The following is a 19,809-nucleotide window of genomic DNA, read 5'->3' as shown; positions in this document are numbered from 1 at the left end:
TTCAGAATCACAGTTTGAACTAGATACAGATTACATTCAAAGATACCTTGGGGAACTGAGTCTCATTCAAGAATCTTCCCTTGTGCAGTTGCGGAAATGGGTAGCTGATCTCCAAAAAGGGAAGGTATGTTATACATTCATTGTTTTGTCTCTCATGTTTCCATGTAAGTATCTTGTGCATTTCATGTAGTTTTGACTGTAAATGGAAGCCTGTACTCTTTACTTAGTGCCTTGCCAGCTGTATTTTCAGCATTATTTAAAAATAACATCTTCTGTGTAAAGATCTTATTGAGGATATATACATTGTAGATTTGTTTTACTTGTCCCGTTGTTCACAAATCAGCTTTTGCATAAGACATTATACAAGTCAGTTAGTATACAGATGAAAGTGATTTCTATGCATACTTATTTAGTATTACAGTAATATAGTTCATATATTAAGTATTTATATAGCACACCTCATAAATTTAAATATTCTTCAGTTGAATGAAAGCAATGATGCTGTAATTGACTTAAAAGGTTTTCCAGAGGTTTTGACCTCAATAATTGCTTTTGTGTTTTCTGGAAGTCTGTTCTAAAGTTCAATTCCCATGTGAAAATGTTTTGGCACAGGGATGTGTTGCCAGAATGAACTTTTTCACTTTGCAGTGGAGTGTGTGCTGATATGAAACTTCTTGGCAGATTAAAACTGCGTGCTGGACCAAGACTCAAACTCAGGACCTTTGCCTTTTAGAGGCAAGTGCTCCACCATCTGAGCTACCCAAGCATGACTCACAGCCCATCCTCACAGATCTAATTCCGCCAGTACCTCTTCTCCTACCTTCCAAACTTCGCAGAAGCTCTCCTGTGAACCTTGCAGAACTAGCACTCCTGGAAGAAAGGATATTGCTGAGACGTGGCTTAGCCACAGCCTCGGGGATGTTTCCAGAGCACTTGCCCATGAAAGGCAAAGGTCCCAAGTTAGTCTCGTCTGGCACACAGTTTTAATCTGCCAGGAAGTTTCGAGGATGTGTTGTTTTCAGTCAGATTAAATTTTTCTGTTGTTCGTTAAAGTGATCAATAATATCACAGGTTTTTTGTAATCAGCATTCTATAACTGTTACATTTATTTATTTATTTATTAATATAAGGGTTTCCATAATGTTGATATGTGGTAAAGGAGGAATACTAAAGATCTTAAATAGAGATTTACGTGAACCTCTAAGTTTTCATCTGAATTTAATTCTAATGGCCCTTTTGTGCAGTTTGAAAGTGCTGATAGCTGCTTTAGTTTTCCCAGAAAGTTACCCGATATTTAAGTCAAGAATATAAGTAGGCATGATATGCATTCTTTACTGTTTTTCATTAAAGTAGGATTTTAGTGAGCAAAGGAGGTAGCATGTTTTGGTCAATTTTTCATTAAGATATTTATTATGTTTATTCCATTTTGCATTGCTTTGCAGCCATAGTCACAAGTATTTGCTTCCTGTACTGTTACCAGCTATTTCATCATTGGTAGAAACAAATGGGATAAATATATACTTGTTCAGAGAATTATAGAATTTTAGTGTGATAGTTTTTTTCCTATGTATTACTAGACTGAGTATTCTGTGCCCAGTTGCTAGGTAGTTTTGTGATAGTGTTTACTAATTGCTGTAATTCTTCCTTACTTTCCCCTTGTAGTAGTGTGTGGTGTCATCTGCAAATGTGATTCTTTTATATGCACCCACATTAAAGCTTAGATCATTTATGTACAGAAAGAACAGAAGGGATCTCATTGCTGATCTTGGGGTACACCACATGTAATTGGTTTATAGTCTGACAAGTGTTCAGAGACAGTTTTTAGGTTGACATCTGTGTGCTTGATGCACGCTGCTTGCCTAAGATTACTCAGGAAAGAAATGATCCAATTGTTGGACAGAACTTGAATGCTAAATTTTTCAAGCTTTGGCAGCAGAATCTTATGATTCACCCTGTCAGGTTTCGATAGGTCAATAAATAAGCCTGTTGAATGCTGTTTCTTGTCTGTCAGGTTTAGTATGCAAATGATAAACTCGGAAATGTAGTTGTTGTAGAACTCTTGCTTCTGAATCCATGTAGTTCATTACATAGTATATTGCTTTGATTCACAAGTTCCATAAATTTGTCACACCTAACTTTTTGCAATGTTTTTGAAATGCAAGAGGAGATGAGTCTATAATTACTGATGTTACATCTCTTACCTTTATGTATTGGAATAACCTCAGATGTTTTAATAAATCAGAGAAAATGCTTGTCTGAAGTGAGCAATTTAGTATGTATTTCAGTTAAGCTTGGTGTACTCTTCGTTAAGATTATTCCAGGGACCCCATCAATGCCTCGGGAGTTGGAATTTTTGAGTCCTTTTATTGCTTTTGCTACTCCATCTTGTGAGACAGAGCTGATGTACACTGAACACTCTACATGCACTTACTTTATTTTCATTGGCTGGCATGTTCTTATTTAAGTCTGATTTTGTCATATTATCAGCAACAACTGAAAATGTTGTTAAATGTGTTGGCTACTTGTAAGAGGTTAGTTACAAACAACCTAAAATAATGGTGAACATTTATTATGAAATACTATCTTTGCAGGTCCCGAGTGATTCAACTTTACTTAGATTTTTGAGAGCCAGGGATTTCAATGTGGAGAAGGCTAGAGAAATGCTGTCACAGTCACTCATTTGGAGAAAAAAACATCAAGTGGATCGTATACTTTCTGAATATCAGATTCCTCAGGTGGTGCAAGATTACTTTCCTGGAGGGTGGCACCATATGGATAAAGGTAAAATGCGGGGGAAGGGTGTGTGTGCATTTGGTTTTTTTGTTTAATGATTTCCTTCAAAGTTTTTGTATTGTACTTTCAGATGGTCGGCCGTTGTATCTTCTGCGTCTTGGTCAAATGGATGTTAAAGGACTTTTCAAATCAGTAGGAGAAGAGGGACTCTTGAAATTGGTAATTATTATTTTGTTTTTGAAAGTCCAATGTAAATTTGTCTTCCTAGTAGTTACAAGTGAGCAGTATTTTATTGAATGAAAAATAAGAAAAAGAGATAGAAAGTTTCTGTTTTTGTGGCAGTACAAAAAACATATCTTTCTTTGTTTCAGAATTGTAACATTGCTCGTAAAATGTGTGTGTGTGTCTTCAGGTGTCATTCATTATTCACTATAGTATAGTATAGTACCTGAACAACTAAAACATTAATGATGCATGCTGCAACTGAGGCAGTAAAATGGGGAAACACTTGATTCTACACTTTCTGATTAAAAAAAATCAAAGGAGACATAGAGACAGTGAAATTAGAGTTAATTAGTTTATAGTTAAACAATGGAGAATCCAGGATGGAATATGTTGTTAGTTTATAGTTAGTTACTTTCACGTCCCATGGATCATTTGCGCGATAAATCATGATGTGGAATGAGTGTTCTCTCTCTGTCTGTCTGTCTGTCTGACTGTGTGTGTGTGTGTGGGGGGGGGGGGGGCTGTATGCTTGGACTGATTACAATGCCAGTGTCATTTGCAAAAAGGACTAATTCTTGTGGTAGACTGTTTACATACATGAGGACCAAAGATTGACCCTTGGGAACCCCATATGTGATTTCTCCCCAGTCAGAATAATCTCCTTTGATTACATTAGTTTAATTACTGAGCACAACTATCTGCAGTCTTCTGGTTGGATTATCCATTGGTTGGCTATACCATCAATTTCACAAAACCTCAGTTTATCTAAGAGGATGTAGTGATTCACAGAGTCAAATGTCTTATACAGGTCACAGAAAATACAAACCTGTAAGATAAATCATAAAGTTGTCTATGGGATGGTACCCACACAAAACTGTGGACGTTTCCCATACGTCATCCCATCAAAGAGATGTGTAAGCAATCATGTGGTGTACAAACTAAGCTGCAACCACTGATTTCTATGTGGTCATGACAATCAACAAGCTGTTTGTCCACATGAATGACCACTGGCAAACTGTAACCAAGAGACAGCTGTCTCTTTCTCTAATTCTCTCCATGTGCACTCCCCTTCCTTACCTCCAGACTGCACCTAGCAGACCTATCACATCCCAACCATGTTCCTGCAGGCTCCCACAAGCAGCACTACAGCTTTCCCCAACCCTTAAACTGCTATCCCCTGTCCTCCCCACTCCAGCCTCCTCCTTACCCCTACTGCCCATGCCAGATTGTTTCTCCCATGAGGTATTGTTGCACTCTGCAGTCTGGCCTCATCGGACAGAAACAGTGGTTTTGAAATGAAACCAGTGGGGCAGCATGTAGTTCTAAATAGAAAATTTACTAAACATTAGGCCCATTTTTGCTTGTTCTTTAGGACCACTTAGTTTTACGCATTATGAGTTCATAGAAGTTTCAAGATGTGGGATGTGTCTTGTATTCAAATATATCATATTACATTCAAATATATCATGTAAACTGCTTGGAAACTGTGTGTCCTCATCATTCCAAAGTGAAACCACCTCCTTAAAACACTTTATTATTCACTTTTTGCCAATTTCATCTTGTATTAGTTATTATAATGATAAAGGTTAAGTTTATGAAAAATTTGTAAATCATAATTTTGTTAATATTGTCGGGACTTCAAGGGTTAAGGGAGTAAGGTGGAGGAAAGTAAAATACCTTGAAGTAACAAGTCATTGTAATTGATTTGAAGTATTATGGTAATGAATCATCTTTTAGATACACAGATATATTTCACATTCAAGTATTCCATTTACGTAATTAATGTAATTATGAAAGATGTGGATGAAAAGCAATGTGATATAATAGGACTTGCATTAATGTTTTGTGTTGTAGAATGAGGTAAGAATTTTTTTTTCTGGTCGTGGTGGTGGTGGTGGTCGAGGAGGAGACTGCGATAATAAGAAATGTTCACTAAGAACAGTATAATACTGACTAGTGCTCCTATTACTCTCTGCATCGAAAAAGAGTAGCCTCAGAATTTAAAAGGAATATCCCAAATCTATGCTACTATTTTAAGAATGTGAGGTACAGGTGCCCCATTCCATATAACCAGCTACCAAGCTTCTTCAGAGTGTAATAATATAAAATGAGCTTGTAAAGAGAATATCCTACATTTGGTCCTCAGTCGAACAGACCACCATCACCACCATCTTTTCATTGTTTCTGAATTGTTATGACAGATTCCATTCGATCTTTTGTTAGAAATAATGCCCAGTGTGGAAAAAAAAAAGGAGACAAGCAGAGAGGGGGAAAAGACTGGTGGGTGCATTGGCAGATAGCAGTGCACAATAGCAGTGAGGGACGTGAATTAGTAGCAGGTGATAGTTTATAACCACCCCCCCCCCCCATCTGTCCTATCACCTTCTCCCAGCTCTCCCACCTTCACCCTCACTTAGTACTCCTCTCTGCCAATGCACCCTCCCAGCACCTCTCTATTCCTGCTCTCCCACTCCTCCCCCACAGGCTCCTGATGATGCACTAGGCAGGGTTGTCCTGCCACCATCTAATCCCTCCATGCTCTGTCAGACAGCACTTTTCTCCTCCACCCCCCCACCCCCACCCCCTGCCAACCCTTAACCCTTACCCCACTCAGAATTGTTCCTTTCATTCAAAACAGTAGCAGTCATGCCAGTGCAGCAAGCAATAGCAATCATCTGTGCCTGCATGTGTGAATATATTTTTCTTTCTTTTTTGAAGAAGGCTTTTTTTCATTGTGCCTGTCTCTAACTCAACATGTCATCTTTACATTGAGCAGCAATCTGTCCATTCCATTGTTGTTGATATTCCAACCTGGACTTCCTATTCACTGACTTAACCAAAGTTTCAACCAGAAAAAAAAGGGGGAAAGAAATCGCATTACACAAAGGAACTTAAAGTTCCTCCAGAAATCCATAAATTAAAGGGAAGTGTGAAGCACCTTTACATCTGGTTCAGGAATATAAAACTACATTATTTCCTAACAAAGTACAGAAGCAGCAGAAAAACATACAGGGAATCACTGAAGACTCTAAAAGCACATTGTTACACTGAACAGGTAAATAAACCCAGTTATGTTAGTAAAACAGCCTAGAGCATAGTAAACAAAGGATGGGAAAATGGAATGTTGATGAGTGAGTCAAAGACATTATGTGAGGCCTTCTAGAAAAATTTTAGTATGGTATGCAGAGAATAATTTATGGATGAGTCAATGCTACATATAAACTCAATTAAAACAAGCTATTAATTTTTCCTGAGAAGTGTAAAAGAATGAAACTAATCTTCAAACTAAAAAATATGTAGTGGATGAGGTGACACGTCATCTGCATTATTTAAAGAATGCAGAAATGGATTAATAAAACCAGTATCACTTTTAATACATGGCTGAACTACCCTGGGGACCTTTCAAGGATTTTAAAAAATCATTGAGATATGACCAGTGTACAAAAATGGAGCAACCACTGGCAAATAATTACATACCAATTTTATTGACTTGAATACTGCTCAAGTTACTTGAAAGAGTAAGTCTAAATGAAATGAAATCTTTCTTCTAGGAATACAACTTCTTAACTAATACACAGAATGCATTCTGAAAAGAGTTTTTCACAATAACCTTTTGCCCTGTACTGCTAAACAGATTGTATAAGGAAACAGTCATTGTAATTTTTCTAGATTTGTTTAAGCCCTTTGACACTGTGGATCACACAATAGTTTGGATAAAAGTAGGCCTTAGACAAGCCTAGAAAAATCCCAGTTACTGTTTACATTATACAACTTGTTTAGCAGTACACAGCAAAAAGTTACTGTGGACACTATTAGAGGAATAGCATTAAATTTCGTAACTACTCGGCTCCAAGATAGAAGACAGTATGTCAAACTGTCTTATAAGGATGACTGTAAGATCCTAATAGTAAAATCGGCACACAATTCGTCTGCAGCTTGTGTGGCTAGTGTTGCTGCCTCTGGATCACAAGCTTCCAGGTTTGATTCCTGGTCGGGTTGGGGATTTTCTCTGCCAGGGGACGGTGTTTGCGTTGTCGTCATCATCATCATCATCATCATCATCATCATCATCATAATCATTCATGATAGTGGCTAGATTGGACTGTGTAAAAATTGGACTATGTAACAATTGAGACTTCATACGGGCACTGATGACCACACAGTTAAGTGCCCCACAAACCAAGCATCATCATCAGCACACAATTCTCTCAACTGTGGAATCCCTCAGGGTAATATTCTTGGCCTTTTTGGTTCTTGTGTATGTTAGTGACAAAGCACATCCATAAAACTCAAAGCTAGTTAACTGAGCTGATGATAAATCATTCATTAGCTGGGGCCATACTGAGCAGCTAGCATTCTAAAATCATAAAGAGAACTTTGAACAGAAGACAGTTTATCTAACCATGAATAAACTTAACATTGAATGGGAAGAAGAATGTTGTCGTGGTTTTTGTTAAATTATAACCAATCTCAAGTGGACATAAATATTGAACCACTATCTAAAGCTGAAACATTCAATAAACATAACTTTGTAGGCATTGTGATTTATTACACATCATACATGGAAGGAGCATGTCACTTACAGCTGTAAAAACATTAGCTACAATATTTACTTACTAAAACATCTCATAAAATATAACAATCCCTCCTGGCTTTAAACAGGTATACTCTGGATTAATCCACTCATATTTGCAATATGGGACTGAAATTTGGTGTGGGGTACCCACAATCTACGGGGATAGGATTTTCAGGCTTCAGAAGAGAGCAGTTAGGATAATTGATAATACAAGCTAACTCCTGTCCTGTAGGGACTACCTCATCAAGTTTAATTTAGTGTCTGTGTACTGATTGTACATCCTTAAGAAAATTGTGTTTGTAAAAGATTGGTAGTACTACTTTTGAATATTACTTTATATTGGTGACGGTAAATGTTTTATCTAGTAGTCTCTAAATTGCTACTTGTTGCATATATTTATTATAAGTATTGAGGTATAATCGGAAAGTAATGGGAATTTTCTAATTTCGCAGGCATTATACGTCCGATTTCCAATATCTTTTTTATCTTGTTGGTACACATGTTCATGATGTATGTTTGCATGTTTAGCTGTTTTGAATATTTAGTTTATTGTTGGCAGTTGGAAAGGTTATGCATGTTTTTGAGTGCTTGGAAATTTATACTTTCAGAGAAGATGGATGAAAGAATTTGCATCAAATTTTGCTTGAAAAATGGAATAAAGTGCAGCACTGCATTCAAAATGTTGACTGTGGCTTTTGGTGAATCTACTATGAGTAAGGCAAGAGTTTGAGTGGTATAAACATTTCAAAGAGGGTTGAGAAGACAATGAATGCGGCAGCTGCCCTAACCCATCAGTTGCTGACACCAGTGTGGAAGAAGTAAAGAAATTGGTTTTGGAAACTTGCCGAATCACCATCAGAGGGGTTGCTAATAATGTCGACATATCTTTTGGCTCATACAGAGCAATTTTTAAAAAATTTTTGGGTATGAAACTTGTAGCAGTGGAGTTTGTTCTGAAATTGTTGAATTTTGACCAAACATGATGTTCCTTAGACAGCACTCAGGAATTTGTTTCTTAGACATTACTCGGGAATTTGCAGAATGAAGTCAACAACAATCCAAAACTTCTAAAGAAGGCTATAACAGGGAACAAAATATGGGTATATGGGTATGACATCGAATCGAAGACTCAGATGTCCCAATGGAAACTGCCTGAAGAGCCAAGTCCACAAAAAAAGTTCGAAAAATTCCACCACATAAGGTGGTTCTTCCTGCTATTACAGTGGGATAGTGCATCACGAGTTCCTGCCTTATGGTCATACGGTCGGTAAGGAATATGAACTGGAAGTTATGTGCTGTTTTCATCCAAAGAAAATGACCAGAATTATGGCAAAACGACTCGTGGAAATTGCATTGTGATAATGCTTCCACTCTCACCTCAAGGCTTGTCTGTGATTTTCAAGCAAAAGACAAAACTGTTATGCTGCCTTGGCCACCGTATTTGCCAGACATTCCTGAGGCTGAAGAGAACCATAAAACAATGTTGTTTTGCAATCATGGAAGGGGGGGGGGGGGGGGGGACAGAATTTCTGAAGGGACTGAACATCATAACAAAAAGTTGAGTTCCGGAAGTGGTTCCAAAATGGAAAGGGTGCTGGACCAAGCATATTATATCAGAGGAGAATTACAATGAAGGGGACAAAGTTGATGTTGATGAGTAAATAAAGCTTGTTGAAGAAAAACAAAAATTCCTGCTACTTTTTGATCACTCCCCATGTGGTATGGTACCATTGTTTGAAAGGAACAAAAATAATGATCAGAAATGTTAAGTTTTTGTGAACAAATAAAGATGATGATGGAATTCATCAGCATCATCAGAAAGTTTAAGTAATTTTATTAAAGAAGCTGCTTAAATGGCAAGATTTATTTTCCTTTTTGAATATTTAAAAAGTAGTGATTTACAGATGTACATTGTCATTGTGTTCTCATTGTATACAGACACTGCATGTTTGTGAAGAGGGTCTGCAGCTTATGGAAGAAGCTACAAGAACTCAAGGAAAGCCAGTATCAACATGGTCCTTACTTGTTGATCTTGAAGGACTCAACATGAGGCATCTTTGGCGTCCAGGCGTGAAGGTAAGGATCAATAACTGGCACCCCTGCACCACTTGTGTAATGCCTACAGTTACTGTCTTGATACTTCAGCTGATAACAGTTGTGACAGTGGTTTACTACTACTGTTATTACAATTATGTACAAAAAGTTCTGGTTGAGAGTTAAGAATTATTTAGGAATAAAGGATACACACCTAAAGGCAGACGGGCTGCGTCATCGATAGGTACACAAACAAAAGGTACAGAGGTTCGCTAGCTTCTGGAATAACTTCCTTTTTCAAGGTTGTAGGAAAAAAACATGTAAACACACACACAAAATTGGGTGGGGGACCAATGAGTTTCCTTAGCCTTAGCACAGGAAGGTTATGGAGCAAAGGATGTGCTATGAGGATAGCTCCCATCTGTGCATTTCAGAAAAGGTGGTGGTGGTGGTGGTGGTGGTGGTGGTGGTGGTGGTGGTGGTGGGGGTGGGGGAGTATTCACATTACACAGGTCGTGAAGCAGCCATTGAAATCTCACCTGTTGTGCCAGGTGGGTGGTCGACCTTGTTTTTGGGAACAGTTTGGCAGTTACCATTTATTTGTGGAATGTTGGTGGGTGCATTTTGGAGGATGTGATAGGTTGAAAGTCAACTAGGCAAAGTCTGGGTGCTATGAGGGGTTGCCAAGGAGGAACACTGTGGGTAGGATGGGGGTTGGACAGTGGTGCCCCAAGGTGGGAGTAGGATGTCGGCAGGCTGGATAGCTTTAGGAAGTGATGTCTGGAATGTCCTAGGAGTGAGAGTGTCAGGATTTCAATTTGGGTGACGAGGTATAGGTAGTGGGGATTGCATAGTAACAGTATTTTGTAGAGGGAGTGGAAGATGTTGTTGTAGGACCAGGTTTGTGAGGGAAAGGGACCAGTGAATCTGGAAAGATGGCCAATGTGGAAGGAGGAGTGGGATCCAGAAATAGATGTTTTTGTGGTTAGGCAATTGAGGGGAATTCCATGGCTTAGGCAGCATTAAAGGAACAGGATATTGGACAATTGGCTAGTGATTGGGAAACTTTTCTGAACTGGTCCAAATAAATGGAGCAAGATTTCATTAGGAGGAGGGAGGAGGGGGGGGGGGGGAGTAGTCAGTGCTGGGCAAAAAAATTTGCATTGGAAGTTGCAAATAAATAAAGGTGTCAGATGGTTGTGGGGATAGTTAAATAACTTTGACAGGTGTAAGGAATTAAAGGAATTGTGTTAGGAGCAGGGGGTAGTATTGTGACTGGGGTATATCTGATCATGCATGATATCACCATGCACATGAAATACATTCGCTCACACGTGATTTGTTGTCATGTGTCAGAGCCAAAGAGGAAACAAGAACAGGCAGACCAGGAGTAATATGTGTGGGGGGGGGGGGGATTTTGAGTTGCTAGAAGTGTGGTACACTGCTATTGAGAATCACACAGCATGTGGAATTGCATGTACAGCTGTTGTAATGGACACAGCTGATTATACAGGGTATAAGAAGTCTCATGCGGCCATGTGTGACACATCTGCAGTGACGATGACTCCCACACCCAGCATGTTGAAAGCCTCACAAAGGCCTTTGCAGCCAGGCAACACCATCCAGACCTAATTCAAAAACAGATCTTGCATGCCATATCCTCACACAAACCTGATCATCACATCCATCCCAAGAACCAACCACAAAGAAGCTCTCTCCAGTCGACCAGTACCACCTCACGTTGTAAAGACTGAACCACGTCCTCCGTAATGGCTTTCATTATCAATCTTCATGCCCTGAAAAGAGGGAAATTCTACCTAAGATACTTCCAGCCCCTCCCAAAGCGGTATTCCGCTGCTCCACAACATCCTAGTCTTTCCCTATGTCACACCCTACCCCAATCCCTGGCCACAGGGATTGTACCCCTGTGGAAGACCCAGATGCAAGACCTGCCCAATGCACCCATCCAGCACCACCTACTTCAGTCCTGTCACAGGTTATCCTATCCCATCAGAGGCCATGCCACTTGTGAAAGCAGCTGTGTTATATACCTTCTGTGCTGCAACCACTGCCCAGCATTTTAAATTGGTATGACAGCCAACTAGCTGTCAATTAGAGTGAATTGCCACTGCCAAACTGTTCCCAAAACCAAAATGGACCACCCAATGGCACAACATGCGAGATTTCGATGGCTACTTCACATCCATACCACCACCACCACCACCACCACCACCACCACCACCACCACCTTTCATGAGCTGCACAGATGGGAGCAATCCTCAGTGGAAGTACAATTCAGTATGAATACATACCTTGGAGATGATCATAATAGTGTACCTTCAAAGACACTGTATGATGTATGGAGTGTTTTAAACTAAAAGAAACTGCTCATGTCTGTGGTTCTCTATTTTTGGGGAAGGCTGGGTGGTTCCCTCATAATTACAGTCTCACAAAACTTTGAACTATTAACTGAAGAGATGATGAGCATTGACCACAGATTTGCTGGTTTTAAAATTATGCAACCCTATAAAAGACACAGTGTTTCCTTGTTCTTTGTGCAGTGGCTACTGAAAGAGCAAAGTCAGCACTGATGGTGGGAACTGCCTATTTCCCTCAAATGGAACATGTCACTCATTTGAAAACCATTTGTTTCTCATGCTCTTCACTGGAGTCAAAGATTCTAAAGCTGTATAGAATATGATGATTTATGCTTTCTGTAAGCAAGTCAGTAGTATCACACAAAAGACATTTGTTAAAATTTTCTTTTTGTGTAACTTAAGCTATTTCACTGGACAAGACATTTACGCAAAGACATTAAAAAAATATGTGTCGATTAATTTCATGTATATTTAATTGAGTGAATGTGCTAGATATGTTGTTCTGTTAAAAAAAAGAATACCTGTTGTTGCAGTTCGCACCTAATATCATCTCCTAAAATTTTCCAGGCCCTGTTAAGAATAATAGAAATAGTGGAAGCTAACTATCCAGAGACAATGGGTAGAGTCCTCATTATAAGAGCACCACGTGTTTTTCCGATTTTGTGGACAATTGTTGGTACTTTCATAGGTATGTTTGTATCTTGTCATTGCTGTTTTTTTTCTTGGATAAATTGTTGTACATTTAAGCAGTGCTGTATGAACTAACTATAAAGTTAATGTCTATGTTTAAAATAAAATACATGTTTGATTGCGGAATTGGCTAGTCTTTATTTTACGTAAATATGATCATTTGATTTTTGAGACACCCATTGATAACAAGATTTTCAACAAGTGTTTGTGTTAAAAATTTATTTTGCATGAGGGTTAATCATTAATTGCAAGAGGAGATAAAATACCTGACTTTGAATTACCATGTCCAGTTACTACAATTATTTAGGGGGAGGGGGGGGGGGGGGACAGGAACAAAAGGTGTTGCACTGGCCAAGACAGTGGATGTGATAGGTATATTTAGTGATCAGGAGTAATGGGATAAATATATACACTTACTGCTTTTCATTAATGTGAAAACTGAAGTTACTACAGAACTGAAGAAAAAACTGGGAGATAATGATGGATGAGTGAAGATACAAGGAAGCTTAATTAAAAATAAATATTCCATATATGTGGTTTAAAAAATACCACACACGAAGCACCAGACAGTAAAAGTATGGAAATTTGTGTGCGATATTAATGGGGGAACAGTTTTGATGCACAGAAAAATAAATTACTTGGAATACTAGAAGTAAAAATGGACAGCTACCCACAGCAGCAAGAGGAAACAAAATTTTATGTATGTAAGACACACTTCTTTCGTTGAAAAATTGCCTCCAAAATTCAGGTGCTTCTTATACTTGACATTAATATAAAAATGTCCAATGTTTGATTAAAATTCCTGCCATTCTTAAAAATGGTCATATATTTGACGCCGCGGGAAACCAATCTCTATATGGCAACATTAGATTCCATTGGCAGCAGCAGTGCACTGATATGATGAACATGAGTTGTGGGGATTTGCAAGCTTGCTAACACTCTGTAACCTATGATGTGTCATTGCAGTCTACAGTGCCAGTGAACTTGGATTGAAAGTGATTTGCATTACCTGCAACAGTACAATGCTTTTGTTAGTAGCTAGTTTCATAATAGAAAAATAAGAGGTATTTATGATGCGGGCTATAAGTTGAAAAGACTAGCATGTGCAGAAGACCATGGAAACAAAGCAGCTGAGCGTCATTTCAGCCCTCCACCAACAGAAAAAACCATTCGCAGTTGGTATGATAGTAAAGAAGAACTGGAAAAATAAATTAGGAAAACCAAATCTTTAAATAGAGAACTGAATGCAAAATAACCAAGAGTAATGGATGAAGCATTGAAATTGATTCAAGGACACTGTCAAAATGGCACTGGAATTAATACAAAAATGATTCAAGTACACAATCGTAAGAAAGAAAACCAGTGTGGAACCAAGCCAGATAGTGTACATAGATGAAACTCCTCTGATATTTCATGTGCCGAGTAACAAAACTGTTGCAATGAAAGTTGCTAAAACTGCAACAGTAAAACCAAGTGGACATGAAAAAATGCACTACACTGCTGGCTTTTCAAGTTGTGCTGACGGTACTAAACTTAATCCAATGATTTTCAAGCACAAAACATTGCCAAAATCTTCTGAAATACTTCCACCTGTTGTTAACATACATGACAAGGGTTGGATGGACAAAGCTGGCCTGAAATTATGGAATAACAGAGTCTGGGGGAGACGAAAAGGAGCTTTATTGGAGTAGAGTTCTCACCTTGTGCTAGATCATTTGAAAAATTAAATGGGTCTGTAAAATAACCTACAGTCAAACAAGTGTTTAAGTGAATAAAATAGTCATGGTCTAGATTGAGAGGAGACATTATTGTTAAATCTTTCAAGAAGTAATTTTCTCAATGGCAATGAAGATCATCACATATATGAAGAGGACAACAGTGAAGGAAAAGAAGAAAGTTCAAATGACAATTTTCAGGAATGTTAAATGTCAGTTTGATTTTAAGGAGAAAGAAATTTTTTTAGTTGGGGTTTACAACCCAGTAATAAAAATGGTAAAAATGTTATATTTTTTAAAACAATTTTGCTTAAAATTTAAGGCGTGTCTTATAGTCTGTAGTGGCTTGTAGCCTATAAAATAAGGTAATCAAAATAAACTGATTCTCATAATGCAGGTTAATTAGGATATTGAGAAGAGAAATCATATATTGCACAAAATACAAAGAAATGCTATGCATGCACAAAGAATAAAGTATTTTTGAGAAAGTGAACATACTCAGTTATATGCCTGAGTGATGGCAGTTATATCTTGTAGTAAGTATTGAGTTTAATAACTTGGCATACAATTCCCCACCTTTACTCAGTTTATGATTATAGTACATTTCACTTTTCTGTCTTTTAATCAAATTGTAGTTAAGGTATATTGTTTCCTTTGCAAGTTTGAAATGTTAATCCAGATACATACATAAACAAGTTTAGCTCCTTTCATTAATGTAGATTTTTGCTTCAGTCATAGACTTAGTTTTCTTTCATTTCCTAAATAATATCAGGAAAATTCCAGTGTTGTTGCTATGAATAAGTGAAAGCTGATTTCTTTCACCATCCTCGTGTAACTAAGCTTATGCTAAGTCTCGAATGATCTTAGTCAACATGATGTTATACTTTAACCTTCCTTCTTTCCTTCAATTCCAAAAATTATTTTGGCCTATCTTTCTTCTCCTCCAATCCACCGCCTTTTCTTAACAGCACAAGTAGAAATGTTGTTTCTTACTACCATCAATTTACAGATGAAAATACACGTAGCAAGTTCCTTTTCTATGGGGGAAATGACTACCAGGGAGCAGAAGGTCTTGAAAACTGGATTCCAGAGCAGTACATTCCAGACTTCTTAGGTGGCTCATGCAGAGTAAGTATCAAATAATGAAATAACTTGTCTTCATACTCTCTCTCTCTCTCTCTCTCTCTCTCTCTCTCTCTCTCTCTCTCTCTCTCTGTGTGTGTGTGTGTGTGTGTGTGTGTGTGTGTGTGTGTGTGTGTGTGTGTGTGTGTGTGTGAACACATGCAGATTTAACATATTGTTCAAAAAATTAACTTAGTGCTAAGTTTCAAAATAAGAAAGAGAAATATTTTGTGCAAGTTACTTAAGTGACGCCTGGGTGTTAACTCATTTCACGAAAATGCACTACAGGTTTCTCTTTTCATCTTGTACTAGCTAGAAAGATCATACTCATCCTTACTGCAGACTGTGTTGATGACTTCAGTAAAATACTCTTGCTAATATCACATTGGTTTATTCCTCACATCACAATCTTCTTTTTCATCATGCCTCACAAGTTCTTCATTTTCAGGAACAGAGGAACAGTGTCATTGTGTTTACACATCTCTCTTTCAAACATGACTCCTCCTTTCTGTTCCAGTGCCCATTGGATTTTATATTTCTTCAATAAAAATAAAAATGTATGTACATAATTGTGAAAGATAAATAGCAAGATCTAAGCAAATGCAATATATTGTTAACCTTGGTGCACAGTTAGGTTTATATTGTGTACAGCTTTTTACATAACTGAATATAAATTCTGTAAGTAGGTACATTTGTAAGTTGTGAAATAGAATTGTCTGGAATTTTACTCACAAGATGAAGACATTATATTCCAGAATTATATTGCAAGGGTACTTCAGCAAATTAGCATTTCTATGTTATGTTTAAGTAACAATCTTTTTTATTGGTAACAGCAAATCAATGTTTTTATTTTATGATGTCTGTGGCAGCCAAACTTCCCAGTCGAGCCAGGATCTGTCCCATTCTCAATGTTCGACACATGGGAAGACTCAACGTATTTTACTGTAAGGAGTTATCCCTGTTTCTTCTGTCAGCGTATTTGCTGTAGAACTCAGTATATGTGTGCTGCTGGTGTTGCTTACATGTTTCAGAAATTTATGTGCTAGGTCACAGTGCTACAGCACCTCATAACCAATCTGAACACACAACTGCAGAATGTGCACAGGGCTTAAATCACGAGATACACCACAGTGAGAGTATTTAATTTCCTGTATGCTTTTATGTTCTTCCACTATGCTCATAACTGTTTCAGTAGCCAGAAAGTGTAGGCTAGTTTGTTACTTGTCTTTACTCGCATCATAATTCAGCAAACACATTTACACCTATTAATCTTCCAAAGCAGTCCCAATAGATGTGTTGCTAATAAGTTCATGAACAATTTGTAAGTAACCAGTAGATCCCCCCCCCCCCCCTCCACCCCACATCAACCTCAGAACTATTGATCTGCATTAGTTTTGCAATTGCTGGCATATTCAGTATGTACTTTAAATGTTTAATTAATCTCTGTGAGCAAGCTGTGTCATTAAGAGGCTACAATTAATATTTAATAAGACAGGTATTTAAATTCCAGTTGGACTATTTTGTTTTTGCAGTTTCCCTTAAAGATGTAAGGTATTTCTGTGATCTTTCTTTAGTTAAGGCTATGTTTAATTTCTTTCTGTGTCGTCTGTCTATTGAACTGGTATGCTGCCAGATGACCTCACTGCGAACAGTGTGTTAAATTCCAACCAATCCACAGTGAGAGACAATGCAACGGTTAGCACTCTGGAGTCACATTCAGGAGCAAGCTTCAAATACCCATCCAGCAATCCTGATTTATATTTTTAGAAGTTGATCTAAATTATTGTACATGCCAGAACGGTTCGTTTGAAAAAGACATTAATTTCCAGCCCATACTTGCTCTAGCAGGGCATGTTCTGTCTCTGATAACAACATTGCCACTGTACTGTTAAACCTGCATCTCCTCCTCCTCCTCCTCCTTGTGTGTGTGTGTGTGTGTGTGTGTGTGTGTGTGTGTGTGTGTGTGTGTGTTCTTTGTTACTTTGAGGATATAAAAGAATAGCTTTTTGTGCATCTTTCTTTCTTTGTTACCGTGAGGATATAAAAGAAAAACATGTTCACTTTTCTGTGTTGCTTCAAATAATCTGTTGTTTCAGCATAGTAACTCATCAGAAATTGTGAAGCTATTTCTCCATTTTTTCAATACTGAATGTGACATTCACTAATGTGACAAAATCTCTAAAGAATGTCCTTTTACCTGCAGCTGTTCGTCTTCTAACATAGAAAGTAGGAGATATCTTTATTACCTTGTCATTTCCATTGTTTGGTAAAAGTGCAGCAAACTATGTTATTTCAGCACATATTATCTTCTAAGATGTCACTACATTTGATAATAGCAAAAATCTTAAAACAGATTATCTGTCTTTGATAGTCTGTGCTGACTGTAATTTCTTTTAAGAGATTCTGTAAAAAAGTGAAATGTATTGTTAAGTATCAAATTTTGATGTCCCTCTGGTCATAAGATTTATTTTGAAATGAATAGCAGTATCAGAAACAACTTTGTCAAAAGAAAATGATTTGCAAAATTCTGAATCATGTCAGGTTTTCCCATAAGTAAAGAAAAAGTACAAATTAAGTTTCTTTTTTTCCCACAGCATAGCTATATTGTGAAACTGCTAAATCAACAGAAGGCTTGTGTAAGAATTAGACACACAGATGTTTAAAAACAAACATTCATTAACATTTACTTTGTGGACCTTTTTCGATTGGCTTTGGTATTCTTCTGTACAGTTTCTTTTCAACAGCCAATGATAGTGTACTATCACCTGTACATATCTTCATATATCTTTTTCCACACTTCAGTAACCTTATGGAAACACTTGCCATATTCTTTCATAAAATCACAAAAATTCTCAGGAAAATAATTTAGGTGGGCATGAATAAAGTGAACTTTGATACTCTTGTTCCAGTTAAATAGTTTGTAAGATTGTATCATCTCTGTGACTGAAATGATGTAATTTGCAGCCTTAGTGTTTCCCAGAATGTACTGTACCACATTTCTGAGTGGTGTCCATACTCACAGTTTGCATTCACTAGTAGTTTATTCTTATACAAAGCCTGCCATTAATCTTTATATTTCTAGGCCTAGAAAATGCAAGCTTTAATTTTTCAGACATCGCAGTCTGCTCTAAACATCCACTGTCTTTGCTAAAATCTGTCGCAGATTGTATCATTAAGTTAAGTTTGAACTGTAAAGGTGGGAACTGTTTGGCAATTTTTTTCTGTATATCTTATCAGTTGTTGCACAGTCTGAACTGAGGCAGATTCTGGTGGGAATGGAATTGGGGGTTTGGCACTGTATTGTGAAGTGAAGTGAAGTGAAGTGAAGTGAAGTGACAGAGATGGTCTCACTGTGAAGCACTGGTCTCAAGCTAGATGTAGTTTTATGATGAAAAATTTTAAGCTAACTGGTACTAATGTGAAGTGAAGTAGCTCCTGTGGTTCATTTGAACATGCTGCATGAAATGGCATTGATTCCTTGTTTACACTTTTTCAGTTCTAAAATCTTTCAGCACATACACATCCCAATTGTTTTGTAAGCCGATGCTTTGAACTAATCAGCTAGTTTAATCCTGGAGTTATGAAAATGATTATTTTCCACAAAATGTGTAATATTTTACATATTTTTTCTTGTACAGTAACTATTGTATGTATGTCCGTGGGAGGTAATGGGACACAAGTGCAATTTCCACAGTTTCAACTTGAGACCATATTTGTAAAACCTGCACACTACTTCATTTGTGGAAGATTGGTGGCAGTCCTGTAGGCCATGAGCTGGAAGACTGCTCTTCTTCTTTCACAAATGAAACAGAGTGTCAGTATTACAAATATATCATGTGCAGAAATTCAACTTAGGCCTCTTGGCAGTGAGGTATGGATATGTAGCAAAATATCTGGATGACTGACTACATGAAGCATACAACACCAGGGAATAATCAGCCACAATCCAAAAACATATACCTAGGACCTGTCTCTTCTTTGCACTGGATAGTGTTGGATGTTCTACCTGGAGTGATGTCACTTGTGACCACTACTTATAGAAAACAGGGTCAAGTTGTGTGATGTAGAAATCGTACTGGTCCACAAAGATAATTTTTACACAAACATTCCACCTTTGAGCATAGCAAGTTGTGATGTACAAGGGCTATTTATAACATTAAAATAAAGCTCTGACCATTAAACTTGGCTATGGTTTTTGTCATCCTCTGCATATTCGCCCATCACTGTGATACATCCTTCCCCAACAATGGATGCAATTGACAATTCCTAGTAGTTCTGTGAAAGATTAATTTAGAAATATTTGACTGTTATTTTGATTCAGTTTGGTATAACTCGG

At 37.6% G+C, this 19,809-nt stretch overlaps 1 protein-coding gene across 2 annotated transcripts in view; it reads left to right on the top strand.

Annotated features, from left to right (window-relative positions):
- Positions 1–19,809, top strand: part of LOC126184626 (SEC14-like protein 1) — a 211,154-nt gene that overhangs the window by 181,186 nt on the left and 10,159 nt on the right. Inside the window, exons 7-13 of one of the 2 annotated variants that reach the window (XM_049927098.1) lie at positions 6–124; positions 2,592–2,781; positions 2,864–2,952; positions 9,473–9,610; positions 12,514–12,634; positions 15,361–15,479; positions 16,343–16,417. In XM_049927098.1, coding sequence (XP_049783055.1) covers positions 6–124; positions 2,592–2,781; positions 2,864–2,952; positions 9,473–9,610; positions 12,514–12,634; positions 15,361–15,479; positions 16,343–16,417 — 851 coding nt within the window. The remainder of the gene's footprint in view (positions 1–5; positions 125–2,591; positions 2,782–2,863; positions 2,953–9,472; positions 9,611–12,513; positions 12,635–15,360; positions 15,480–16,342; positions 16,418–19,809) is intronic. The other variant, XM_049927105.1, reaches the window with a different exon arrangement.

This window comes from Schistocerca cancellata, chromosome 1, assembly GCF_023864275.1.
Source record: "Schistocerca cancellata isolate TAMUIC-IGC-003103 chromosome 1, iqSchCanc2.1, whole genome shotgun sequence".
Lineage (NCBI taxonomy): Eukaryota > Metazoa > Arthropoda > Insecta > Orthoptera > Acrididae > Schistocerca > Schistocerca cancellata.
Note: the sequence above shows the minus strand (reverse complement) of the source record. Positions and strands in the feature narration are given on the sequence as shown.